The sequence below is a fragment of the Oxyura jamaicensis genome, chromosome 3 (genome assembly GCF_011077185.1).
Source record: "Oxyura jamaicensis isolate SHBP4307 breed ruddy duck chromosome 3, BPBGC_Ojam_1.0, whole genome shotgun sequence".
Taxonomy (NCBI): domain Eukaryota; kingdom Metazoa; phylum Chordata; class Aves; order Anseriformes; family Anatidae; genus Oxyura; species Oxyura jamaicensis.
This window is the reverse complement of record NC_048895.1, coordinates 14,241,295-14,268,895: the sequence shown is the minus strand read 5'-3', so window position 1 is coordinate 14,268,895 and position 27,601 is coordinate 14,241,295. Positions and strand designations below refer to the sequence as shown.

At 48.1% G+C, this 27,601-nt stretch overlaps 1 protein-coding gene across 1 annotated transcript; it reads right to left on the bottom strand.

Moving 5' to 3' along the window:
• Positions 1-4,204: 4,204 nt before the first annotated feature.
• Positions 4,205-26,528, bottom strand: ARHGEF33 (Rho guanine nucleotide exchange factor 33). Its single transcript, XM_035323230.1, has 15 exons — positions 26,507-26,528; positions 23,126-23,175; positions 17,675-17,839; positions 16,144-16,265; positions 15,130-15,272; positions 14,255-14,314; positions 13,182-13,397; positions 12,381-12,510; positions 11,697-11,829; positions 10,765-10,848; positions 10,019-10,102; positions 9,190-9,338; positions 8,148-8,333; positions 6,484-7,237; positions 4,205-4,718 (listed from the first exon to the last, which is right to left on the bottom strand). Exons 1-15 carry the CDS (start codon positions 26,526-26,528, stop codon positions 4,581-4,583), a joined length of 2,436 nt encoding a protein of 811 aa, XP_035179121.1. The 3' UTR covers positions 4,205-4,580.
• Positions 26,529-27,601: the final 1,073 nt, after the last annotated feature.

Sequence of the window (27,601 nt, the reverse complement as noted above, 5' to 3'; positions counted from 1 at the left end):
GGGGTGCATGTTATCAGCGTTGTTTTGGACACGTTCATTCAAGTTATGTGGGAATGAGCCTTTTTTTTGGTTGTGAAACGAACAAATTTTAGGTTCCGACAAGTTTGTTCAAGTATACATGTACTTTTGCCTGTGTTTAACAGCACAGTTACTTGCCAAAATGACTAAATGCTAGAAGCTGTGTCAGTCCAGACAAAGAGAAGCAGTAAACTTCCTTTGGCACATCTGATGACCTGTGTACCTAACTGTCTGTAGGGCGATCTTTGTATGCTGTGTCTGCAGTGGTATTCAGAATGCATTTAAGCAAAAATTTCATAGTGGTTGTTACATTTTGGCATTAAAAGGTATGTTCTAAAAATAATAATAAAAAAGCCTTACGTATCCCGGAAGTGTACACTTTTGAATATTTAAGATACGCTGGAAGTCTTGGTAGTCTGAGACTGGCTGCCTTAAGCTTAATGCTGTGTATTTTGACATTAAGGACATCTTTGAGTCTGCTAGAAATGCAGGTTTTGTTTAAGGTAGTAAAATACTAACATACACCATCCCCTGCTCAGGAGGTACTCTGGATGGAGTAGAAAGCAAGGTGTGTGTGCAGTAGGGGTCACAAAATGGCTTACTGATAATGACAGCATCTTCTAACTGTGTTCTCTGCCATTGGATTATTTCCTGCAGGTGTATCTCCTGCTCTGCAGCTTTCTGTTTGGCTCTGTGGCCAAAGATGGTGCTACAAATGCACCAGCTCCTCTCCTCTTCAGGCATGAGTGAAGTGCCCAAAATACTTCGTGTGGGGTCTGGAAAAAAGAACGGGATTCCTTGGCACATCTTTCAGTGTTTCTGCCTTTACCAAGGAATATTTGCATAACCCATACTGAGGTGAAAGTACTTTAAGAACATGTAGAGGAAGCCATGATACATTGCAACTCTGGGAAAGAAAGTAGGAGAAAGTGCTCCCGTTATTATAAACTTAGTCTCAGTTATGTTGTCTTAGAGGAATGTGGTGAAAGGGTAAATTTGGGCTAGCTCTGACAGTCAAAGTTAATCACAATCCAAGGAGAATTTAGTGTGGCTGCCTTAAGCAGGGAGTAAAGCTGTGGAGAGGTGATCTAGGACAGTCACAGCCACGATGACAGCATGTCTGCTTGGGGGCTGTCTCAGACGTTGGCTGTTCCCAGCAGCTGGTAGGCATGTCCTGCATCCACATGACTGATGGAGAATTGATGAGGAAACACTCCAGTAGGTGTTCACAGGACTCAAACTGTATTTCTGCTGTTGATGTCAAGCTCAGATGGTGTATTCTTAATCTCTGAGACTGCTGTCCCGAGGGATGCAAGGCTGCAGGGAGCAGTAGTAGGGATGTAACTCATGCTTGCAAGTGCTATGTGACACGGGAAGGCATGAGCACCAGGGCTGAGGTTGCCATTCTTTGTGGTGTAATTTTTTTGTTTCTGCTGAGAATGTGACAAAGGTAAGAACTGGAATTAAATTTTGGGAAAAAATTGATACGTGACATATTTGTCATTAACACAGGAATGCACTGAGATCTCTTACGGAGTTGGATGGTTGAAATTACAGTGTTGGGTATGTCACTGGAGGAGGCTTGTGGGATTTTTTGTGAAGACATGTCTGTAACAGTGGCAGTAGGAAGAAGTGGAGAGTGGCACTGAAGACATGTCCCACTGAGCTTCACCAACAGCAGGAACAGATCTTGAGCAGAAGTTTAGAGAGCAAGAGCTTTTTAGCTGAGTGCTGGTTCAGAGCCTAGAAATAAAGTGTATGGAAACAGTCTTCTTACGTGAGTCTGTGTGCTCAGGGGAACAAGGTTTTGTCAATGATGTCGCCTCCAAAAGGGCCTTGGGAAACACGTTCTTCCTTTTAATGGATGCAGTCTTACGTCTGACTCAGTGTAAAAGAGACAGCAGCATTATTTAAAAGCAACATTTATTTGGCACAGGAAGAAAAATATTCCAGAGTACACACACATACTAAAGGTGAAGTTGGGTCAGATCCTGCAAGAGGCTGTGTTTCTGTTGTGGTGCTGAGCAGTTTTCATTTGTTTTATTTACATTTTGCAAGTTCTGAGCAGGTACAAGGAAAAACTCAGGATATCTCAAATGATAAATATAGGCCTGGAAGTAGGAACTCATACAGGATCAGAAAGAAGTAATAACCATCAATTTGGACCATGCCTTAAATCACTAAAATAGAAGCTAAAATCCATGTGCATTTTACAAGCAAGGGTCTGCCACTCTAGAAGAATTTCCTCACCCAGAGGTGTTAGCACGTAGTTTTTTCTTCTTGTGCTGTTTCTACCCTGGCATCTGTCTGGCAAGTGTGAGGAGCAGGTTTGTTCTGTGAAAGACAGAGATCTTGTCATGTGTGATACCCAAAGACACAAGACTCAGAGCCCTTGACAGCATCAGTGCATTACACTGGACTAGAATTCAAAATCCAAATAATTCTCAGCAAGTAAATTCAGCATGACAGGATAGGGATGATGTGAGAAAGGAAACTCATCCATATTGATAAAACTCTGGGTCCGTGGACAAACAAGTAGGTCTGCCCATGGCTGATTTCTCTGCAGAACAACAAGCTTTGCTGAAGGCTGACTGAGAGCTGTGAAGTTCTAGGGGTGTGTTGGTGATGCAGTGGCTGTTCAGTGTGGAGCGGCTCTGGTTGGGAAGGGCCAGAGAATGTGTAATTTAATGAGGATGTGAGGAATGGAGAGATGGAATTCTTTTTGTCATTAAAAACCATAAATAATAAATCTTCCCAGAATAGTTTCCAGAAGATGCAAAACAAACAAAGAAAGGATATATTCCCCCCCTCACCTCAGAAGGAGGAGAGGTGGATTTTTGGCAGCTATTTTGGGTCCAGTAAAATCTATGGGGCAGGCATCATCTGTGACATTTTTGTCTCTGATGTTTTAGTTTGGTCCCTTTCTTGAAATGTTGGGAAAACTTTGACTGTGATAAAAGATGGATTTTGTTTGTTTTAGGTGTGAATAACCCTTTTCCCACCCACTTCTTCCTCTCCAACAGAGGAGGAAAAGCAGTTGGCACTATGGGAGAGCTATAGGCCCTGGGTGTGAGCCACTGCTCACAGCAAGGACACCTCTTCCCTGCCCTCCCTGTACTGTTGCTGCCGCCTGGAGAGCCATACAGCGTGGTGAGTGCTCTTCTCAGCACCAGATTCAGTCACCCTGAGGTGATGTTAGTCCCAAGCCCCTAATCTCACAGCCTTGCACCCCTTCTCCCCATAGGCTGCTGTTGGCCCTATGCAACAGTTCACCATCTTTTCAGGTGAAACTGTCCTTTACAATAGACCACTGTCACAACCCTCCCAAAAGAGGGTGGTAAAACCATGTTTACTCTTCAAACTCCCCTCATCATGTCCCAACTTCAGTTTATGTCACAGCCCTGTACCTGTGGGCTGCTGGGGCGTGGCATGGACAGAGCACCAGAGGGCTTTGTTTCTCCCCATATCGTCTAAAAAGACAAAATCTGTAGTTTTCTATGAAGAATGGTGCTGCCAAGGGTTTGTCATGTTGAGGTGTGGTGAAGGCATGTGTAGGGCTTTGTGGGGAGAAGCGTATTCTTGTGCATGAAGGAATGTTCTAACTTTGAACTTGGGGCACCATTGGCTTTCCTGCCCTGGTGTCTCAATTATTTATAGAAGAACTATTCCACAGCAGGGTGCTTCACGTGCTTGGGCTTGTAAGGTGGTGCCAGGTCAGAAGAGAGTTAGCAGAGAGTATTTAAGATGTATTGCATATGGGAAGCTGGTTGACTGCTGCAGTGTCAGCATCGATCCACCGTGGGTGTAGAATGGAGGAGAGTCTTTGTCTCTTGTGGCAGGCCCCGGTCATCTGTCTCCAGCCAGAGTGGAGATTCGTACAGGAGGAGGCAATTCAAGAAACAACAGTGCATCGAACAAAAGGTGGAGGAGGATTTCAGGGAGTGATCCAAGCCCATAAAAAGGGGTGATACTGATGAAGCAGTACAAAGCCCAGGTGCTTCAGCTGATGAGTTAGTCCTTCTCAAACCAACTGGGTAGTGTGAGCTGGCCTCCTGGAAGACATCTTTGATGGTGGTTTTTCTTTGGAAAGCAGAGGACAGAGGTGAATTTCACACTTCTGGCCAGGATGCCATGGCTATAAACGCAACCCCTTTGTTGCGGGTGAGCCCAAATTAGGCCTGGCTTGTATTTGGAAGAGCAAAGGTGTGGCAAATCAAGCAGTGTTGAGGGATGAGGGGGAGGAGAAGATAATGGGATTTGGCTCAAGCTTTCCAAAACTCTGAGGAAAGTTATGTCAGGCAGGGGTAAAAGCTAGCAAGTTCCTGTGCTTTCTGGACCTGCTGCCTGAGCTCTGCTCCAACCCATAGCCTGGCCCTCCCCTGTGCTAGGAAGAGCAGGACGCGTTTGTGAGGCAGTTGTGACAGTCTCCTCTCCCCCACCCCTCCGCCTACTGTGTTAGTCGGGGGACATCTCGGGGCCTTGCTGTCTGTCTCCACCCTCAGGGACCTGGGGAAGCACTGCTGCGCTTAGGCTGTGGCCTGCCTTTTTTTGGGGGGGGCTGCTTATTTCTTTTTGAAGAGCTTGCGGAAGGAGCTCCGGAAACCCCCCTTGGGCTCGTGCCGCGGGTTGTGGTCGCTGAAGGATGTTTGCTCATTGTCATCCTTCTGGCAGAACCTGGTGTTGTCTTCTGCATGGAGCTCCTAAAAGGGAAAAGACAATTTAACCAGTGTTTGCAACCTCACATCCTTGTCCCCTTTTCCTTTTCTCTCTCTGTGCTAGGAGGGGCCTTGTCGGTGAGGAGGTGCTGACAGGGCTGGGAGACAACGCACCACTCGGGCCTCAGCAGCACCGGTACCTCTGCAGAGAGCTTGTTGCTGCCTGTGTGAAGCTGAGGCATTGGCAGAGTTGTGGAGAAAGAAGCGCTGTTAAAGGGAACTGGAGCCTTCTTTGTTAAGATTTTCAGTGAGGGGTTCTTACTAGCCCCTTTTTACTGCCAACAAGGGAGCGAGCCAGCATGGAGAGTTGAAGGAGCAGCTCCTTCCCACCCCCTCCTTGCTTGTGAGCTCTCTTTACCCTCAGACAGGGAGGCTTTCTGAGCTGCTGTGGTGTGAGAGACGCTTCTATTGGCTCTGTTGCGCCCTGATTTTATATTTGTGGGGCAGGGAGCTTTGGTAGCACATATACTTTGTGGTAAATGTGCCACTAAAAGATCTCTTCCACTTGCAGGAGAGTGCTGAGTTCCCCTCAGAATGGCTCTGGGGACAAGCCCCTTTTCTCCAGTTCTGCCCACAGCTGCCACGGTGGTCTCTATTGCTCTTTTGGGGAGAGATGTTCTGCAGTTTTGGACTAGCTCCCCATCTACACCCTGCTGTGGGCCATAGCTCTGCACAGGTGAGTGCCAGACAGCCCTCAAGCTCTTGTTTCTGGATGGGCTGTGTCCCTATGCCTCTTTTCTCTCTGCCTCATCTCCTCTGTTCCACCACCTTCTTCACTCACTTGGGCTTTTCCTCTCTTTTGAGGTTTCCCTGCTGCCTTTTCAGTCAGGCTGTTGGAGCTTTCCTCCCATCCCCATCTGCATTTACAGCCTCACCTGCAGCTTGCTTCCTTTCACCAGGAGGGTGTTTCTCCAGGCAGCACTGAAGAAGCTAGCTAAGCACTTCACAGCACCCTTGGCCTCTCCCAAGGAAGTGTGGAGGGCATAGGGTCTGGATATTCATTAAGGGCCTTCTTGCCTGTCTGTGACAGCCCAAAGCTGACTGAGCAGGCACTGCAAACTACAGAGACATTGTTACTGCAAGACCTAGTGTCCCTGAAAGACCGGAGTGCTGCCTGCCATGCCAGTGGTTGCCTGAGGGAGAGGGACACTCTTGCTGGGCTCCGTCCTTTTTTTCCACAGACTTTAGTATGACTCCATGATCCATGCAACAAACAGGCGAAACAAAACCCACGGACCAGATCCTTGTTAGTGTAAATGGGCTGAGTTCAGCAGAGCCAGCTGAGAATCTGATGCTAAATACCTTGGTTTTCGTAACCCAGCACCTCCTCATACCAGGTAAAAAGACACCTATAAAAGTGCCACCCTATAGCTCCCATCTCAAATGGGTTTGCTCGCACTTAATGATCCTGATCAGGCAGAACGTTTGCTCATGGGGGAAGCTCAGTGACAGCTAGAGATGCATGAGAGGCTAGCTCGTTCCAGGGGTACTCTGTCTGTCACTCAGCCAGCTGTGTGCCTCATGCCCTTGTTTGGCCCCAGGGTAATTGTGTGTGAAAAGGAGCTGTCCTGTGTCTTGTTCCCTCCCTTGGGCACATACATGCAGATGAGGGCTTTGAATGTGTGGATTTGGAAGCTAGTTTGGCAAGTTCTGCCCTAACTGTATCTCAGATCTTTCTCCTGCTGCTGTTGCTGCTTCTGCACCACCATGTGCCTTTTTTTTTTTTCTCTTCCTATTTAAGCCTCCTTACTTCCAAAAAGCTCTGTTTTTCACCCGCTCCTCTCTGTGGGGGGAAGTAGCTCCTTTGGGAGCTTCGGGATGAGGCTGAGATCATGTGAGGCTGGACATTCCTCTCCTGCTTCTGCTGCAGCCGGCTCCCACTGCTGCTCCGTGTGCTGTAGAGTCTGGAGCTCACACCCTCGGCGCTCCTCGGCAGCTCCTTCAGAGACCTGCTCAGCTGCTTGCCTTTGCTGTGGAACATCTCGCGCTTGTAAGTACTGCTGCTGACGGGGGTACAGCTCTTAGGTAACGGCTGTAAGGCATGATCTGTCCTCTCTGGTTCTGACGTGAAGTTAACAGGCCTAAGGAAACAAATGTCTAAACTGGACTCGGAAGAGGCTGGGGAGCAATTCTCAAAGAGAGCGAGGTTTTGGAAGGCATCATCTTCATAGGGGCCTGGCAGGGTGAACACCTCTCCGGGGTAGTCGAACTCTTCGTAGCTTGGTGCAAAGTTCCTTGCATCCTGCAGCAGCTCCACAGAGGTCCTGATGGCTCTCTCCGTGTTTCCCACAGCATCGGCAGGTGGTGCTTCATACTCCATTTCAGGGATGGATTGTAAGGGAGCTGTCAGAGCCTTGAGTTCTTGCTCTGTGAGCTGAGAGGATGCAAGGATATTCTCTGGCCTCTCATGTTTTCTACTTTCCATTTCCCAGTCAGGGGGCTTTACAGCCTGGATGTTCTCCATAACAGTTGGCTGGGGTTTCTTCATCTGGGGCATCAAATGCCTTAAAAAATAAGAAACAAACAAACGCACATACACAAAACAAAAGGAAGTGGAATACCGAAGGATGACAGAGACATCGCCCTTCCGCCCCACCCCATTCTCTTGGTTTTATAACCCCAAAGTGTTTTCATATTTTGGAGGAGAGTAACAGAGTTCCCACTGATATAAATAAATAAATGCTTGGCTGGGTTTGCAGGATCAAACTTGCAGGGGCAGGACTGCTTGTCCAGTAGCTTTGGCTGACTCTTGTACTCTACACCACAACACAGACAGAAACAGAGAGGAGAAGCCATCTGCTGCTTGTCTCCCATGTTCAACTCTATTCTGGATTTTTACTTTCCTTCCTCTCTTTTCTGTAATGTAGGGACTATGTCTTATTTTCCTGTGGTCTGATTTTCATTTCAAGTGGTTGAGATTCTCTCAGGGTGACCCTGTCCCCAGGAGTTTTCAGGAGTACTTGGAGAGCTCCTGCCGTTCATGTGTTCAAGTAAACCAGAGTATTGCATCAGGGGGATGCAGACCCTGTCCAGAGCTGTGTTAGGAGCTGCGTGGCCAGCAGAGTCAGGGGAGCTGTTTTTTCCCCACCTCTGCTCAGTGCTGATGAGGTCCCACCCAGACCCGTATTGGGTCCCCAGTTTGAGTTGAATGTGGGAAACTGGGGAGGTGCCAGCTGAGGCTCCCAAGGCAGTAGCCTGGAGTGACTGAGAGGGGAGGAAGATTGGTTTGAACAGTCTGGTGAAACAGAGGTTTGATCTTGAGATAAGGTTTGATCTAATAATGCTACCACTTGAGGGACACTCCAAGATGGAGCCAAACTCTTGTCAGTGTCAAATACTATAAGAAAGCAGAACAGCCACAAAATGCTGTTAAAAGGCTACTTTAAAAGCCTTCTGCTAGGATAATAGGCTTACGGGGTTGGCGTGCCAGAGGAAGGTGCTGGTGGGAACGACTGTATTGCCTCTTCAGAGTGGATCCCGCTGTCCCGGACAGAGGTCGCGCTGGGTGTTGGAGAAACCTCTTGGCTTGTACACTGGGAGGTGAGTCCTTTGTACAGCTTCACCAGGGACGACCTGAGGGAGGAGAAATCCATCGTCGTGCTAAGAAATAAGGCAGGGAATGAGCACGAGCATGTAGAATCACAGAAAACAGGGCTGGGAGAGTCCTTAATACTCCCGTGCACCTCTTCCCACCCCAAGGAAAGACCTATTCTACCTAATCTGTCCCAGTCAGCAAGGAATCCTACTTTCTATCCTATTTTGATGCTTATCTTGATAGCAGTCCCTCCCCAGCGACCTGCTCCAGCCCTTTACCACCCTCCACTCTGAGAAGCTTCCCTTGAAGCCTGATCTTGTGCTACGCCCTCAGTGATTTTGATTTTAGTAAAGTCTCCTGGTTTCAGCAAAGACTCCTGAACCACAACTGAAGAATCTACGTTCAAGGCTTGTACTGCCGCATTTCACCTCAAACAGGTTATGGGAGACATTTGTTTCCCCCACCCCCCTCCCTCAGTAAAATAAGGGAACACTGTTTTCTCCCAGTCTTTTGGTTAGCCTGTGCAGGGTTTCAGGCCACACACATGATTTTCACCAGGGCCCCAAACTGCTGAAGCAGCTAAGTCCCAGTGTATTCTCCCACTGGGGAGTGACTTTGCCATCAGTTTAAGGAATCAAATGCAGTGAAGAAACATGTGGCTGCTATGTTTAGAAAAATTAAACTGAATTCTCTTTCACTCTTAGGGTTAGGTGGAAGGGTCCACCCCAAATCTGACCTCAATTTGCAGAACAAATGCCAAAAGTGGGCTTTCTTCAACATTCATATGCATAGGGCTTTGTTTCATTTCAGTAGAGCAATGTGCCCGTTGCTCTTGCCTGGGACCTAAACCCCATATTACTGGGCTGGCCCCACACCTCCCTTTCCCTGGTGATTGAGAGAATGAGCTGATGTTGTGCTTACTTCTTCAGCTTTTTCCTCTTCTGTATAAGAAGGTCTTCGTTGCATTGGAAGAGGAGGCTGTAGTGTGAGATGAAAACCCGGAGGCGCTGCACACACACCAGCAGCAGGTAATAATCAGGATGCTCTTGCTCCGTGAACTTCAGGACGTTCTGGGGCACAGAGGAGAGCAGATAATTTGGAGGGTGCCCTAACCCTTTCTGGGGAGAATGTGCTATTTGGGACCATAGATTAGCACACCGGAGTGTACGTGGTGCTGCCCTGTGGGTTATGGGAGCTTTTCTAGGCAGCACCAGTTTCTGAGGGACTTGGACAGGGCCTGCAACCTACTATTCCAGTGCAAATACATGAGTAACTACCATAAATTGAATCATGGGAGGTGTGGGTGACTAACTGGTTGAGTTTAGCATTGGATAAATAAACTTTTTTTTGCTTCGTCTGAAATATTTTAGTACAGTTCAGTTTGCCTTCCTGTGAACTGTTTTTAAGCAAGCTTTGCATAGGAATAGTTGTTTACGCCTAGCAGCCTCTAGTCCTCTCAGTCTTTCAGCTAAAAGGCACGTGGATCACTCAGCAAAGAGGCCAGCTCTGTTACAGGAGTTACAGAGCTCTTGGTTTCCCAGGGGAGAGGTTGGTTCTGTGAGGGCAAGTGGGTGAACTAGCAAACAGAAGCAAAGTTCAGGTAAAAAATGAAAATAAAGTTGTTCTCAGCTGGCTTTTCCTTTGAGTTAGCCAGAAGCCCTGTAGCTGTATGTGCCTGCGTACCGGCTCTGAGTTAAGTCATGCCTTGTCATAAGGGTTCAACAAGACAGTTTCTATCCTGGGGCCCTACCTGTAGATGAATGAGGTATTCAGGGATCCGCTGGACTATATGGAAGAACAGAATGTAGAGATCAGATTTGATTTCTTCTTCTACCTGAAATAAGAGAAAGCAACTTCAGAGTCTCTCCCACCCATAAAACATGTCTGCTTGCAAATAATTCTGGTCTTTAATGAGTGCTTTACCATGAGCAGTCATAACAGCTCACAGAAGTACACCAGTTGTGTGACAACAGAGTGGTCTTTGTCCTCCTAGCATTAGCATTATGTGATTTAGTTATTGCACTTTAAAACTATGTTTTTAATTTCCCTAGTTTAAAACAAGAATCAAGGATGAGGCCAGATAGCTAAAGCTGAACAGTACAGACTGTTTTCTCATCTAAAGCAGCGCTTTAGCACCTCCAGCCTCAGATCTGGTGTCCCTGTTTGGACAGGTCCTCTGTTTTTCCAGAGACGTTCTACTTGGCCAGGACAGGTCTGGATAGCATGTGTATGGCTGGGCTTCCTAGGAGGTTTGATCTGAAATACCATTTCAAGTCACAGCAGAAATACAGCTTTGGTTACACACAGTGAGGAACATGTTCAAGTTACTTGTTGTAGGTGCAAATGCCTATCAGCCATGGCAACGTCCAGGAAACTGGTATTCAGTAACAGAACAACCGACTTGGCAGAAAAGTCTTGTCGTGGGAAGGCCTAACAGGAAGAAAGCCAGGCATGAGTGTTGCCATTACGTTTCTGTGAAGCTGGCAGGAAGTTTACCTCCTTCAGGATCACCACGTGGATCAGAGAGATGCATTCTGGCAGGTCCCTCAGGTAAGCAACATAGTAGTCCAGAAAATTGTTCTTATAAATCAATAAAGAGCAGAGAGGAGAAAAAGAACAAAGAAACTTAAGAGAAATATTTGGTCATAGAGCCAGTTAGAATGAAAAACTGTTGATACCCCTCCGATCACTCCTGGGAGCTCATCAGTGCAGAAGAACTGTTGATTGTATAAAGCTTTCAGGGCTCAGGACTTTGTTTTATCTCACAAGTAAAAGAATGGCTCAGCTGTTGAGTATAGTGTATTAAACTTTGTAGCAGATGGGAGGGGCAGGGAGTCTGGGGAGGAAGGAATTTTTCTCTTATATAAGAGTGTTAAAATTCATAAAGCATCAGATCAGGATTTTACACATCCTTCTAGGAAGGGTCCCACTGTGGGTTGGGCAGACCTTCACACTGAAAAGGAGGTGCTGGCCCATGGACAAGATAATAGAACAGTTCAGGGGCTGTTTTACTTGGGGCTACAAACCATATAGGATAAGGGTTCTGCCCACCTGCTTGTCAAAACCAAGCCAAATGCATTGGAGGAGGGGAGTGTACGAAAAATTTAGGCTCTTCTCAAAGCTTCACTGTGAATACAGACATCCAAGCTGTCGAGGCTCGTGTGTGGCTCCTGCAACCAGGTCTGTGTTCATGCATTTAATACCAGGCCTTGCTGTGTCCCTGTGGGCCCCCACGTGGGTCTAGCATGTGGACACCCTGACCAACCAAGGGGGGGCTACAGTATATTGGGACTGCACTCAAAGGAGGCTGGCCACAGCTTCACAGTTCAGTCCTTCTACTGAAAGGTATCCTGGCTTGCCTGTGGGCCATCATTCTGCTAAAACGTCATATATTATAGCAGAAGAATCTAGAAAGGTTTGTAACATACCTCATCATTTGTTAACTTCAGGAAGATGTCTCCTAGGATCCCTTGGCGTGGCCAGCTCAGGACTCGCTCCTGGAGAGCATGAAGTAAATCGACGTGCTGCTGGACCAAGTACCGCAGGGAATTGGGGAAGAAACTGGAGGGAGACAATATCAGACCAGTTACAGGGAGCAGAAGCTCAGCCTTAAAGTCTGTACTGCTGAAGTTTGCATTCACAGATGGTCAGCACGGGCTTGCTTTACACATAGATATTGTTAACTATTTTTTGTTGGAGTCCTGACTGTACCAGGAGGCCCTGTTTTGGCTGCTGTGTCCATGCAGGTACCCTCTTCCAATAGAGTATTATTCAGTGTTTTGAAGGTTTCTTAGGCTGACTCTCCAGTTTGTTGTATAGCTGACTGGAGCTGTTAAGAACAGCTAAGCTGGGTCAGTCCCGCAGGTCTTTATCAGCATGTAAATACATGTTTATGTCTGTATATACTGATACCTGTTGGTAGCTACTGGCCAGGGGCTTATTACTAAGGGTCTTTAATCACTGCAAAAACCTCCCACTGCCTCTGATTTTCAACTAGAAAAAAAGTTTTAAGCATTTAAAGGTCTGTGTGGATGAAAGAAAAGTGGTGGAGTGGTGAAGCAGAACAGACTGAAGAAAGTTTCCCAGAAGAGAGAGCACACTAAATGAAGTACCTTCTCTCTTTGGTGCTCCTTTTCACATCTGGCCCTTGCAATGTGGCCTTGATCTTCAGGATCAGGGAAAGGTTGATGACGTATTTCCTTTCTGACTCCAGCAGCTCCAAAGCGATGTTCTGCCTTTTGGCTTCCAGAAGATAATGGTTTGAAAAGTGAGTGAAAAAGTTTGAAAAATGAGGAAATGCTGACCTCAGGGACAGCCTCATGTTAGAGTACGTTTTCCCTGGTGAACTGACATTAAGTCATGAAAGCAGAAACTGCTGAAAATTAGATCAATGTCTTGTCTCCGTGTCAACTTTACCCAAAATACAGGATTCTAGCTACAGTGTGCCCCAGATTTGACTGGAGTTGCAATGTTTGCTAAGAAAGCTCCATAGCAAATGTGTTCTGCCCTGTGAATTACACTTTTTTTCCCCAATATTTTAGGAAAAAGGAAACAAGCCATCCAAAGCAGAACAACCCACACCAGGGAATTCACATCCACAGAAAGAGAAGTTGTATTTTTCACCCATGCAACTAGCTGCACTGTCCACAACCCTACTAATACTCTGAACCTGCCTGGTCTTGGAAAGGGGAATGGGTGTCCTGGCTGCAGAGCATGTTTGTGTATTTTCTGGTGGCACAGGCCAGCAATAATAAAGACCAGAAGGCTTGGAGACTCTGAGGCATTCATTCCCTCCCAGCAGGGAAGACTGGCTTGTATGTCTCCACTTCTAAAACGTAATTACAAGCTCACGCCAGGTGTGAGTGCAGCTCCGAGCCTCTCTGGCCATATTTTTTTTTCCCCTCTGCCCTTACCAGCCAGAGAGGGTTCACAGATAATGTTGTCAGCTGAGCTGTATCTGCTTTGGCCCATGTCTTTCCCTCTTTCTGGTTGCTCTTTGGAGATGTATTCGTCTCCCCAGTCCTTGGTGTCCTTGGGCTGCTTCCATACTGTTGATGGCAGGTGCACCTTTGACTGGCCGTCCGTTGTCAAGGAAGGCTTGAGGCTGTCGTCTGTCTCCAGGGTTGGTCCTGCGATGGCAAACAGCTGTATGGGTCATGACATCTTAATGGGCAGGTTATACTACAGCTGGTAGATGACCTGGTTATCTAATGTGCTGGACGGGGAGCTTGAAGCATTCTCCCTGCTTCACAAGTGGTATGGCCATGTAGAGTTAATTTACAGCTACAAATGGAAGTGCAGTTGGTGAGCACTTCTGCAGAACCAGACTTGCACTCCTCCATCACTTATTTTCAGACCAAGTAAGGTCCAAAATCAGATACAAGTTAGAAAAGAAACAAGATACGTTCCAAGTATGGTTGCACTTCAGGGCTTTGGGATGCTTAGGGACTTGTTAATACGAAAAGTTTATTGACAGGTATTCTGGAATACAAAATATAAATAAGATTTAAATGCCACTCTTAAGAGATGTAAACTGTCATTGCTCTTAAAGCTTTCAGTAGTCATTACATAAGCAGCAGCAGGACTGATAGTCTGAGGCTATTAAATCACAGAGAACGTAGGAGAGGGTAACGTAGTGCCACTGGTCTGGAATTGCTTTAATGCAAATAGTTTGAATTTGGGTTGCAGTGAACCATCTTCTATAGCTTTGTTCTTTTTTTTTTTTTTTTTTTTTTTGCAAGTGGATTCTAGCAAAAGAGCGTTGCATTGTCCATGAGTTATTTACCACTTCAGGGATCTGGATTTATCTTTGCATCTCAACTACAAGTATGATAACGGGGGTCCATGGCAAAGTGAAAGCTGTTCTTGTGAAATGTATTTTCTGAAAGCACTTCTTAGTGCAGTAAATTAAGTGCTCTAATTCAGTTCATCCTACTGTGTTTGTTTTTTTTTTTGTTTTTTTTTTAGCAATTCAATATTTTCCTACCTGGACCTGCTACGACTTTAACGCTTCCATCTCCTATTGGCATGATCCTGGTGTCCGACACTGTTGAAGAGCAAAGGGAAGTGTTATGAGGGGAGGTGGCTGTAAAGCAGGCTTCTTCCTGCCCAACCCGGTCTGTATGGTTAGATCTTCTACCCTTTCACATTTTTGGGATGGGAACACCCATGTTAAATCCTCCATGGAAGAAAAAGCTACTCCTTGCTGTTGTGGCTTTTCCTGCAGTCTTTGTTTCAGTAGCACTTGCAGGCAGGCTAACGTGGGGTCCCTGTTATGCTCAGCGTTGTGTGACCTCAGAGCCCGAGCAGTCCTGGCTTGTCCTTGCTGGCAGTGGTAGCACCAGCCTAGTGTGCATATGTACCAGCTGATGTATCAGCTCCCATGTCCCCTTGCCAAATGAACCACCGGTGTGTCCCCTTAAGGGGGACCCCCCTGTCAGTCCAGTCCTTGTGATCCTGTGATCCTCCCTTCTGTGCTCTGCTCCCTTACATGAAAACAAATTCATGGGTTGTAGTGTTTCTATCAGGGGCTTCTACTTGGTTGGGTGTTTGTGCCACTAGCATTTCAGGGAAGAAGATCCAGCCTACTTCCCTTTCCTTGGAGGAGGCAAGAAATAGCTTTTGGAACACTTTGCACAGAGCAGCATCTCCTCAATCTAGGCCAGTGTTGAGGCTGTGAGTCCCTGAGACACAACCCTGAGGTGCATACATAGACCCAGGAGCTGTGCTGCACCCCCATTCTCTTCCTGCTGATGACACCTTAGTAAAATATGGTGTCCTCTTAAACCAGTGACCTTTTCTGAACTTTTTTTTTTTTTTTTTCCTGAGGAAGGCACTGCACTTGCCTCCTGTCTTTCCTACCTTTTTCATAAGTCACGTTGTGCAAAAGGCTTGTAAAATCTTCATTGATCATCACAGGTTCTGGGAGGTTAATGGATCGAAACGGACTGCCCTGGAGAGGTGTAGGCACTGTCTGTGAGCTGTGATCGTCCTTCTGTGCTCTTCTGTACAAACACAAAGAATGAGACAGCTGGGAAACAGGAATCCTATACTGCACTTGTAGCAGACACCAGTACAAGCACAGAGTCAGAAGTAGGACAACTCCAGCAGATACTAGGAAAGGAAATGGATTCGATGCATGCAGTTCATGGACAATGTTATGGAAGTAACTTCATGGCTTATAGGAGAAGGTTATTTCAGTTCTATTCTTTTGCTGAGCATATTTTATTCAATTAAATGGCTTAATTAGCTCAGGGGCTAGCCTAGATTTGGCTAGCCAAGTGTTTGCACCAAGGCAGCTGTTCATCCATCATCAAGAGGGAGGCTAATCAGGGCCAAGGTGGACGAGCAGTCTGCCTCCTCACAGCAGCAGTGTGCAAACATGCTCCAGTGGCTCTGCTCAGAGCAGAAAAAGCTGGTGACAGGAAATCAGATCATGGCTGCACGGTCAGGAGTCTGCTGAGTCCTGCACGCTTGGCAGCGGGAGAAGGGAGGGGAAACTGCAACACTATTGTCTGGATGGGGGTTGGCTTTGGGATAGCTTTAAATGGTGAGAGCTCCTGACTTACGATAGTATTTCTTCCCCAGCAGGTCTGTTTGTTTCACCAGGACCTGCTTTCCCTGCGGGCTGCTGGGGCTATTGCTGCTGGAATCTCACCGAGCCATTGGTGTGTATTGGTGTGTATCTGCTATACATGCTCTATGGGGTATGTGTCTAAAAGCCTGGGGGGGGCTGAAGGCTGGAGTTTCCAGTAATAATCAGGATTTATACATACGTCCAGCTAGGAAAAGACTGAGATGAAGTTGTAAGGAAATGAGCAGAACGGACACCACTGCTAATTAGCACTTCTGGAACCCTGGAGTTCAGGCCCTTACTTAGCTTTCACTTTCCGTGATTCCCGCCTCTTCTCTTGCTGAAGCTGCTCAATTTTCTGTTGCATTTCCTCCTGCTTGGCACTGATTTCTTCAATCATTGACTTTGCATCGCTGAGCTCCTCCTGAGAAACAAGCAAAAGCACAAGCATTCCCACTGCGCCCATCAGCCTTAGAGAGCACGTGGCTGGTGTGGACTGGAGGTGCTTTGGGGTGCTGCAGGAGAGTGTCCCTGTGATTTTTTGTTTCATGTCTTTTGTTTCAAGTCTAATGTGTTTAATATGTGTCATGCACAGTGTGGCAATCCTTAATTTGATTACAGGTACATGAGATCCTGTGGTTAAGGCACTGCTGGGAAATGGAGATGTAGGGCTTCATCTACTACCAGCTGAATTAGGGCCTGGAAGCTGCTTTTTTACTCTGATTTTTTAAAGAAACGATGCCTGTTGTAACCTTGCCGTGTGTGTGGCTCACTGTCAGCATATCTTCCCCACTGGCATCCCTCAGGTACTTTGCACCAAGCCTTATGTGTACGTAGAGCTCTCTGATGCATGAAGTTCCTGTAAACCAAAGGAGAAGGATTTTCCCTGAGTGAGGAGGTGGCTTCACCAGGAGTTTGTTTAGACAGTGTGGATGTGAGGCAGAAGGAGATCAGCTTTTGCCACTCCTGTTACTTGCATAACTGCTTGTGTCTTGATTTTAAAACCCTTCTTCCCGCCATATCCATGTCCTAGATAACCCTGCCTCTGGCTCCTTCGAGACCTCTGCCATGTGCCCTTACGTTTCCTGTTCTCTGCCTTGCTCAGCTGGGACCACAGGGCTCCTCCTGCTCAGCGCCATCCATCTCTCCCCATCACAGGGACAGTAGCAGGTTTTTCTGGCCCTCTTTAACTTCACAAGGTATTATTGACTCAGCAAAACCCCATGGGGAAAATTTATCCTAAAAACAATAAAACGGTTCCCCTGCCTGCCTCCTCACAGGCAGCCCTCCAGTTTCTGTATGGAGATGCTGACTGGTTTAAAGCGCACATCAGGCCCTCTTGCTAGGCTCTCTCCCCAGTCCTTTGTCTTTATCCCCTTGGGCCAGATCAAACCAGGCTGCGCTTCCTCCCAGCCGTGTGGGAACTCAACTTCAAAAGCTTTAGGGTTTTGTATTAATTCCGTGCTCCCCAGCAGCTTTGGTTCCTGCAGGAAATGCAGGAGACCTGACCTGGGGAGAGGTATGGCACAGCGACTGCCTGCGAACATGCTGTATGCCTGCTGTATGTGCAGCCCAGAGCAGGGGTCTCTTGTTCCCGAAGCAGCACTGTCTGGTGGCCCCCCAAGAAGGCTAAACACACTGGGACACATTTCACATTTGGGTTGGAGTTCTGGAGGGAAGGTGCAAAGCCAAAGGGACTGCAGCAGATACATCTGAAACAACTGTCCGTTCATTTTCTTCGAGAGCAGGAAGGGTTGATGGAGGCAGGGAAAAGCTCCACACCACCCGAGCTAGCATGGCAAGTGTGCAGCCCCCTGCTAGCTGTGCTCCTACCTTGAAGGTGTTGAGGGAGTTCTTCATCTCAGCCACTTTCTCTTCCATGGCACAGCGGCAGCTCTTGACCTTCTCCTCCAGGGCGTACTCGCCATGCTGGATTCGCGACAGCTCCTGCATTGCTTCTGTGAAACCCGCCTTCAACTCAGAGGCTAATGCCTGCAACTAGAGGAACCACAAACACGGTGGGTTCAGTCCCTCCTCCCAGACACAGGTGGATGTGTCCCCAAGGGTCACCCTGTAAGGTGCTGTCCTCTTTCTCCTCCTCCTGTTACAGCTGGGAGACGGGGGGAGGTTCATCTCCTGCTGCAGCGTGTGGTAGGAGGTGTTTGACTTGGGCAATCAATGTGCCCCTTTTTGCACCCAGAGTTTTTCCAGCCCTCCTAGCAGGTTGCAGCCTGTCAGTCTCCAGAAGGAGGGGACAGCCTGAAACACGCCAAGAAGGTTTTCAGTAACAGCAGCCAGATTATCAATGCCAAAAGCAGCCGAGCAGTCAAGAATGTGACAGGTTTTGAGCAAGACCTCCTCCCCCATATGCTTGTGGGGCTGGTGCTCTCCCCGGCTAGGTCTAGCACCTCCTCACTCTCAGAGGGCTGTGGAGAAGCTCTGTCCTTTATCACTAGGCCCTTTCCAGGGAAAGAGACAGCTCTTAACTTGTGATGGGGGGGAGTAGGGCGGTTTCCCCTGGCATGGTCAGTGTGCCCACTCTCCCTGTTTTTTGTCCCTAGAGGCTCTAGTGCTGCTGGAAGAGCTCCCAACCTAAGCTGGAGGCAGCCGGTTGACAGCTGGGCGAAGCAGGAGACAGAGCAGGGCAAGCTGGGCTGGTACAGCAAGCAGACGAGGCAGGTTTGGAGGTGGGCAGTGAGGGGACACAGGCAGCTTGCCAAGCGGGGACACCCTCTTCAGGGATACCTTGGACCGTCAGCCCTGTGCTCTGCCCCCACTGCTGTGAGCAAGGCGCTTGTTCTGCCTGCACAAAGCCCACGGCGAGGTCGCGGCCCAAGGCACTTCGGTACCAGTGTTTTTTTTACCTTTACAACAGAAATTCGGCCTAACATCTGGTTATAAACTGAGTCCAAAACTGGAGCACTGATGGTAAGAGGACAGCCACCCCGGGGAACTCAGGCGCTTGAGTCCTGTAAATGGAGCAGAGATGGCTTCCGATACCTCGGGGCAATGGCATGCACCATTCTCCTCTGATCAACACCAACAGCATCTTTAGAGGACGTCCGCCTGACATCCCCACTCCTACCCCCGTGCTTACCCCACAGTCCCTACATGTTCCCAGAGCTGCCTGGGCAAGAGGAGTGGGACTTGACAGGAGCTCTGATGGGACGGGAGAACAAGAGGCTGGAGGTGGGGGCAGAGGACATCTTCCCTCCTCAGGCAGTCATCCCTAACTCCCCAGGCCAGCTGGAGCTCGAGATCCCTTGATTCAGCCCCTACACAGTGGACGCCTTCCTGTGATGCAGGAATGTCACCGTGGTTGTTGCCCTGTGAGCGGTGAGTGTAGCCTGGAGGGTTAGAGGAGCTGCGTGGAGCCATGGCTGCTAGGGGAGGCAAACCACACTGCTTCTGGTATCTGTGCATTTACCAGCGCCTAGCAAGGTGAGTCAGATGGCCCTGGCATCATCAAACATCCTAATGTACGTGCCTGGAGAAGCAGAGGGGACATAGAGTGCTGCAGCTGTGCAAAATGTTAATGTTCCCATCCCTGCTCACAGGTGCTTGCCAGTCCCTTAAACATTAAGCTTATGTTGCCGAGGCAAAGTCTCTCTGCTAGCCTGCATCAGGATTAGGCACTGTATATTTTCATCAAAGTGAAAAGGTGTGATTCATCAGATCTGTTTTAGAGATCTGCTTCAGCGTGGAGACCTCGCAGCCTCCAAGTGGAGGCAGCCTGGAAGCTGGCCCTAGAGATGCCTCAATCTGGGTAGAATTGGCTCAAAATGAAATACTTCTGCCCGCAAGCCTGGCTGTATCCTCCTCAGATGCTTCAAGAAAGTGGCTAATCTAGACAGATCCTTTGCAAAGGGTGCACTGATAGTGCAGATCTAGAGGTGCCAGAATCAAAACCTGCTAGGCATCAGCAAAGTCAACAACAACAACAACAGGACTACTGCAGGAAATTCAGTGTCCTTGTGTGGCAAAGCCAGAATTCAGGCAGCCAAGAGATTTGGACTAGAGACTGGAGTAAACTATCCCCTGTGTTTCAGCAAATGCATCTAAGAGCATATGGTCACTTTTTTATTTGGGAGCTCACTGTTGGCCAACCTCTGCTTTTCCAGTCACCCTGCTAGCTTGGCTCCTTTGTGTATCCCGCAGGACAGTGCTCTGGGCCCCAGCCTGGGTCTATCCTGCCAGGGACATCCTTCCTTAGCTCCAGGCGGCTGGCAAACAGCTATTTCAGATACAGAAGTGCATCTTACATTTGCATTTCACTTTGCCATTGGCTGGATGAAAGCAGCAATATCCATCAGCCACATCTGCCAGAGCTTGCGTGAAGTCCTGAAACCCTGAGAACTCCCTCCTCGGCTGCCTTCACGGCTTGAAGCATAGATAGGAAGCATAAACAGTCTTGCAGCATTGCATGCACGTTTCATCCAAACTTGAGCGGAGCGGTATAGGAGCAACACACCCTTGAACTCCTGCAGTGTAGTGCTTCCGCACTGGATTTTAGGTTGAGTTCATTCAGTCCCATGGGCTGCTGCAGCAGGTGGAAGCCTGTGCAGCAGTGGCTCATGCTTATGTTCATGCTGATGTCTTGCCCAGATGATTATGCTTGCGGAATGAGTGAGTTCACTCATTTGTGAACTCTTGGAAAGTCAAGCCAATTCAGTTTTCTAAAGCATGTACGGTGCAGTATATATATATATTTAAAAAAAGGACATTTTTATCCTAGCATGGAAAAGTGCAAAAAGGGGCAGACTGATTGCCAAATACTGTAGTATGTTACCTGGTTCCACCTATTCATGGGAATAAATAAAGTTGAAGAGGAACACACTTTAGCAAGTCAGTTTGAACTACCTGATCCCTAGAGGATAAATGAACCTGCAAGGCCACAGCGCATCCTTAGAACCTGCCCAAGAACTGACAAGTGCCTGTTCCAAAAGAAAACCAAAGCATCAGGAGTCCTATTTTACCTGCCTCCCTGAAGTTTTTCAGCTGTATGAGGGAAAACCCTGCAAGTAACATCTCAGATGAAGTAACTGTGCTGCACTCTGAAAGGTAGCTGTGCATGAGGAAATAAGGGAATCTCCTCCTGGTTTTGCATGACTCAAAGGACAATGAGCAGCAGTCACTTGTGACTCTCACTTGATCTCCAGCCCAAGGGGAATATGAACTCTCTGTAGAGGCGCAGAGGGGAGCAATCACTTCTCACTTAGAGGGGGGAACCATAACCACATGGAGGAAGTAGTGGTGGTTAGGGGGAGATGAGAAGGGTGAGATCAGAGGACAAACGAGAACCATTTCTCAGCATGGTTTTGATTTTTACTTTTTAAGGGTGATCTTAAAATTCCTGTGAAATCTTTGCTGAGCCTCTCCTCCTGTCCCAGCTGCCACGCTGTCCCTAAAGGGAAAGGAATAGATGCTGCTTCCAGGACCAGAGGCAGCAAAGCTGCAGAGCCTTGCCATCTTCCCTTGGTAGGTGCCAGCAATTTGAGCTGCCTGCAAAAGATGGTGACTGGTGCTGCTGCGTAAAGCTTTGATCAGACTTAAAGGCAGCCCAAGGAAGAAGGTTGTGACTGGGAGATGAGAATGGCTTATGGGTAGCATGGCCTGAGATGGAAAACAGATGGAAAATGTTGGGAAGCAGATGGAAAGCCTTGGTGAGCTGGGCTTACTGCTCTAGCTGCCACTGGGAGTGTCCACATGGAAGCAAGGGAGCCTTTGCTTTCATTAGTAGCGGTGCCCACACATCTCCACCAGCACTAGCTGAGGTGTTCTGGGCTCTGTGCCTTCAAGGCAGCCCTTGGCAGCTGCCTAGGGTCCTTACACTAACACTGTGCCTGCTCACAGGGACCTTGAGCTGACTGTCAAAAACCAGTAGAAAATGGTTTCACGATCAAGAAGTATTGCACAGGACTAAGTCTCCTGTCAGAAATATGTCCTAGAAGAGAACAAAACCTGTGGCAACAAAGGAGTACTGTTTGTGTTACTCCCCAGCTTACCAGAGAGCAGCAAATACCTAGTAGAGCTACCTGCTGTAACGTTTGTCACAGGCAGCACTACCACGGCTGAGCATCAGGAAGGCTCGCAATGCCTCACAGCGGGAAGGCAGCAGATTTATGTCTGCAGGCAGCCTGGCCCTAAGAGTGTATCTGCTAGAGAGAGAGGTTTCCCAGCACGCTTGTCCTGCAGCTTGCAAGCTTTCCATGCACGTCGGGCTCACTGCACTGGGCCTTTCAGCAGCCCAGTCACATCTCCTTGGAGCCTTCTCGATGGGAAAACAGGATAAGGCAGGAGAAGCAGTGTCGTGTTCGTGGCAAGCAGTAGCTTCTCTGTTACAGCGCAGGGCGTCCCCTAACTGCAGCCACTTGCCATGGTGCACTTAGGAGCGACTGGGGGCAGCGGTGTCGCAATGGTGACGAGGCTGGTCTCAAACTGCCAAGGTTCTCAGTTCAGGGAAATGTTCCTCTGTCAGAGTACGTTTCCAGGTTGAACTGGACCAAGGTTTCAAGTGCTCAAACCACCACTGCGTTTCCTGCGGACTGGAAACGCTTAGGAAGCATCTCTGGAAACACTGAAACGGCATCCTCCAGGCAGGGTACTCCCTGAGCCACAACACAGGCAATTTCATCGCATCCACAGTGGCTAATTGCAGCCAGAACACCAATTCCAAGAGCAGCTGCAGAGCTCTAGAAGTCCTGATCACCAAACGCAGGGTTTCCAAGCTCTTGGCTGAGGACCCAAGGCATGCAGCAAGACTCAGTGCCTGCTCAGCTGCCCTGGACTTTTGGGCAATAGCACCCCATGGTCCGAGGAGTCCTGAGGCTGCCAGGATAACCCAGAGCCCCCAGGGGATTTGCTTCCTGCCGTGGAAGACCCCCCCCACACGCCGTGGCAATCACACATCCTTGCTCCTGGGACAGATCAGTGCGTTTGGAGAAAGCTCATCAGAGCTCAGCCATGAAATCTGCCTCCGGCTCAGTAAATTGGCATTCTCTAATCGGTGCTAATGATGCCAGTTAGTTAATTAGCTGAGCGCACAAATCACCTGTCTAGACGCGAGTGGTTGTGAGCAGGGAAATTTTACTAGAGTGTCTTTTAAGATGAGGCCCGAGATGTGATATGTGTGACATTTGTTCATGCAGTGTGTGCATTTTAGATGCCCTGTTCCGTGTAAGTGCCTACATTTTTCCTTCCACTTAATTTAGCTTTAACTACTGGCTATCTATTAGTAACTCTTTAAAATCTTGGAGTTATTTAGGGCATTTTGCTCATCTTTACCTGGGAAATCTGTGTTGCGGGGGTACTCACAGGCACACTTTCAGTCTCTCCTGTGGGAATAAAGAACTTGAGTCAATTAAAATGACTTATTATGGTTGCTATAAATAACTGGAACAGAGGGTTTGGAAGTCCCTCTTGAGGTACAAATCAGTTTTAAAGGACTCACGTCTCACTTCAGGAGGTGTGGACACTATATAGTTTGTAAAATAAACTGCAGCTGTAAAATGGGAACGGCTCAACTAAATCAGATGTTAAATTCACCTCATTTGCTGCCCTGTATCTGTCCAGAACTGATCCATGGGAAGGAGTGAGAAACCCCTTTATGCCCTACCAGAACTAAATTGCCCCCCTGCAAAGTTCAGTTCCGTGTACCAGCCTTCAGTAAAAGAGTTTTCTGATGAAGCAGCTTTAGTTCTCTTCTGCAGTTGTGAGATTTTTTCCATCCTGCTCTATTTGGACTTGTCCTTCTAAAAAGGCTGGTCTGGTCTGTATATTTTAAGCTCTAAGTTATATTTTGTCATAAGGCATTCCAAGCAGCAATGGTGTCTTCTGTAACGCCTAAAAATGTATTTTCATTAGTTCTGAATTCCTGTTTTCTTGTGGCATTGTGATTCCCACCTGATCTTGTGTAATGGAGCTACGTTTAATGTTTCTGAAGCAGACTTAATTCACAGAGGAGCTTGTATCTGTTTTGCAAAAGCAATTTGGGCACTGCAGAGACATCATTTCTAGGCATTACAGAGTTTTTGATTGGGAAAAAAAAATATTTTCTACCACTCTCTTTTATGCAGAAACCCTCAATTATCCACCAGAAGTTACTGCTGGTTGTGCTGCACTGGCACTTTGAGGAGATTGCAATTCGATTGCCATCAGTTCCCATTTAGTTTCCTGTGTTTTTCCTAGGCTCTGTTGGCCTTCACCTCCCAGAAAATACCATGCCACCTGGTTCCTCATCTGCATTGCCTCCCCTTGGTAACATCAATTCACAAGGTGAGTTTTCTCTTGCCTCCAGTAATTTGCTTCACCCCTCTCTGCTGCCAGACACCAGTGTGGCTGGTGACCCCATGCCTGATTCTGGGGGCAGCCAAGCTCCCTCTTCCCGTGCTGGCTGCAAATGCTCAGTGCCTTACCCACCTGGGCCTTCAAGACCACAGGAAGTTGGTTCTGCAGAGGCTCAAAATAGGTGCAGGGAGTGCTTTAGGCAGTTAGTAAGTCCATGAAGTGGAAAGCTGAAGCCTGGAAGTCAAGAGCTTTACAAGGCACACCTACGTTCTGATTACTTTGCCCCTGAGGGGGAATATGGGTTACTGCCAAGGGCACCTATGCATTGGCCCTATTCTGGTCTCTAGAATTTGTCCTGATTCAGAGGAATTTAAGTAAATTCCCTAGTGACTGGAGGAAGTGAGAGGCAGAGGAGGAGAGGCCGTGTGCCCCTCTCTGCCCACGTGCCATTTGCTCCCTGTGCGGGTCAGTCTTGTAGCCATGGAGGTTGGTTACAGGGTCAGACGCTGACCCTCCAGGGAGTATTCCCCAAGGTTCTTCCAGAGGAAAATGGGACAGCAGGCTGCCTGGGAGGAATAACCATCACCAGCATCGCCAGCTGTTAGGGGACAAAACTGCTCAGCCAGCTCTTACCAAGTGCCATGGTTCATCTTTTAAATGACAAGTTGTTTTTATTTTACAGTTTGGCCCTTCAGGGTCTGTTTTCAGCTGTTTTTTGTTTGTTTGTTTCGGGCAACCTCATGAACTGGAAACCAACTTTTGAAACTTTCTTTGGATTCCTGGAGTTGGGGCTTGAGAAAGCAGACAGTGAACTGCAAGAAGACTCCAAGGTATGGGTCTGTTCTGATTTAAACGTTAATGCTGGAGTTTTACTGTGGGGGTGGTAATGACTGACCCAAAAAGAGCAAGAGGGCATGTTTCTTAATTAATAACACAATATAAATCAGATGCACGGAGGACAGGGAGCTGCTCTTCCTGCAAAATGGTGGGCATATTGGATGCTGAGCTTTGTGAAGAGTTAGAGGTGTCAGGTACAAGGGTAGCACAACAAGGAAGGGCCACGGGCTCTCTCATATCTCATTTTCTTTGTGTGTTTTTCAAAACTAATAATGCAGGGGGCTTGAGCCAGCCCTGTAGAAGTCTGCAGGGATCTTTCATTTGGTTTTGGAGGAGGTGGATCAGTCTGTAACGTCCTCAAACACACTCAAAGTAGGGAAATGTAACTGAGAAAGGCCAGAAGAGTGGAGAGGATCTCTGCTGCTGTGCTTCTACTTCCCACCTTTACCGTGAGCATGAACAGAAGCACTCTCTGCATGTACCCAGTCCTACCCAACTCTTCTCTGCAAAGTCACTGCCGGGAGCTGGAGCAGAGCGTGGCTCCCTCACAGCTGGGAAGCAAGGGGCTTCGTGGTTATCTCCCAATTTCTGCAGCGAACATCTGCAGCCCATGGGGGCATGCCAATTAATTGGAAAAAAAACCTTGAGTTAATTTCCTTTTCAGCCTGCTACAGTGCAGGGGCCTAGGTACACAGACCTAATTTAGTCAAATTAGACGAATAATAATAGAGGAATTAACTCTTCCGTTACCCATGCCATGAATGAATGTTGGCACCACCAGGCAACTTTTAAGAAGGCTAGAGATGATCCAGGCTCTCTCTCCTGAGCTGGCAGTCGTGGGCACTCCCGAAGGCTGCTCCCTTTGTTCTTGGTTAGTTTTGGGAGTTCCTCAGCACATGGACACAATCATCTGTCAGGTGGCAAGGCAGAGCACAATGCTGCCCGTGGTTTGGGGTGGAAAGCCAGTACCGCCTGCCCCATCATTTGTCTGCAGGAAGAACATCTTAAACCCATAATCACTAAAACCCTGGACCTGAAACCTTCTGTCTTACTGTCAGCTGCTGCTGTCTGTAGCAGGACTGGTTGTGTTCAGGCAGCGTGGCACGGGTATCTCTTGGTGCTTGTGAGGTCAGGACCAGTGCACAAGTCTGGGATGTGGCACTGACGGGAGCAAGAACCCCTTGCAACAAAGCACGTGAGGGAGAGCAGCAGATCCTCACTGCAGTAAGATGCAGTTTTGACAGCTGGAAGTCTCTGCATCTCAAGGCACGAGAGGGGAATGACTTCCCATATGGCATTGACATATGCCACGGGATTATTTTCCAGAGGGGAAAAGGGAGGTGTTTTTAAAACAAGATACAGAAAAAATCAAACCCCAAATATTTCTATGAAACTAAAAGAAGGGAGCATTTGCCCACAGCTGCCACAGCTAAGAGGTGTTTTCGTGGGGCTGGTTGGTGGCTGCCACCATGTTGTATGAGGGCAGTTTTCTTCCTAACTCTCTTTCATACTATCAAGAAGTGAAATTAGAGGTTGCTTTACCTTCTTGTTTGTTTGAGTCCATGGCTGCTATAGGGTGTGCGTCCTTGCAGGGACTCCTGTCCTCACTCTGGAGGGTTCTGGCTGGTCACTGGGAACATCCCATGGCTTAGAGTTGCCCACATGTGAGCCCTGCGCTGGGTCAGCTGGTCTGAACCCTGCGTGCAGAAAGATGCAGAAAGGATTTACTGAGCAGAGATGCTCAAAATTCAGAAAACGAGGGGAGGAAGAAGGAGTTGAGAGGGAAGGTGGGAATGTTTGGGTTCAGTGCCTCCACAAGCAGGTTGGGCTGCCAAGCCAAGGCCAGTTGTGCTTATGTGGATGGTGACTGAAGCCCTATGTAATTCCACAGAGACTACTTGCTCAGCGAGACACTTCTTGTTTGAACACAGAAGCAAAATGAGATGTATTTGAAAAAGTAAGATGCAAACTAACATCATTTTAGATGTTTGTTCTCTAGATCAGAGAATCAGCTTTTTGCTGTGTGAATGATCACCCAAAATGACCCCCAGACTTGGGTCACAGTGCTGCTGCACAGTTGTGCACTTCTGAGGGCATTGTACTGCCATGCCTGGTTTCTCTGGTGGTTTTCTCCCTGACTTTTGGAGGCACAGAGCGCTGTGTGACACCTCAGTGGGTATAGCCACAGCCTCTGTAGAAACCGGGGCTGACAGAGCATGGTGCTGCGCCCAAGTCACTTCCTTGCTAAAGCATCTCATGGGTCAGGTAGTGGGGTTAGGACCTTGGGAACAGTCTTAAGATAATGACTGATTAGCGACGCAGGCAGAGCCCCAGAAAAATGGATTGTACCAGCTCAGACTCAGGGTGGGCACTGCCCCACGTCCACACTTCATCTCCCCAGGGTTTAATGGGAGTCGCCTTGTGCCCAACCTTACTAGGAAACTAGATGTGACACAGGAGTGTGGAATAATCTCCCATTCCTTTTTGACGTGGATAAGCCCAAGGATGTGCTGGCAGATGGGAGTTGGGACTGGGGGGGGCACTGGTTACGGTGCAGAGCTCTGCTGGCAGCTGCGGTGGTCTGGAGAAGCCTGGGGTGGTGCTTTCAGGGAAGCAAGCACAGAGGAGGGCACGAAG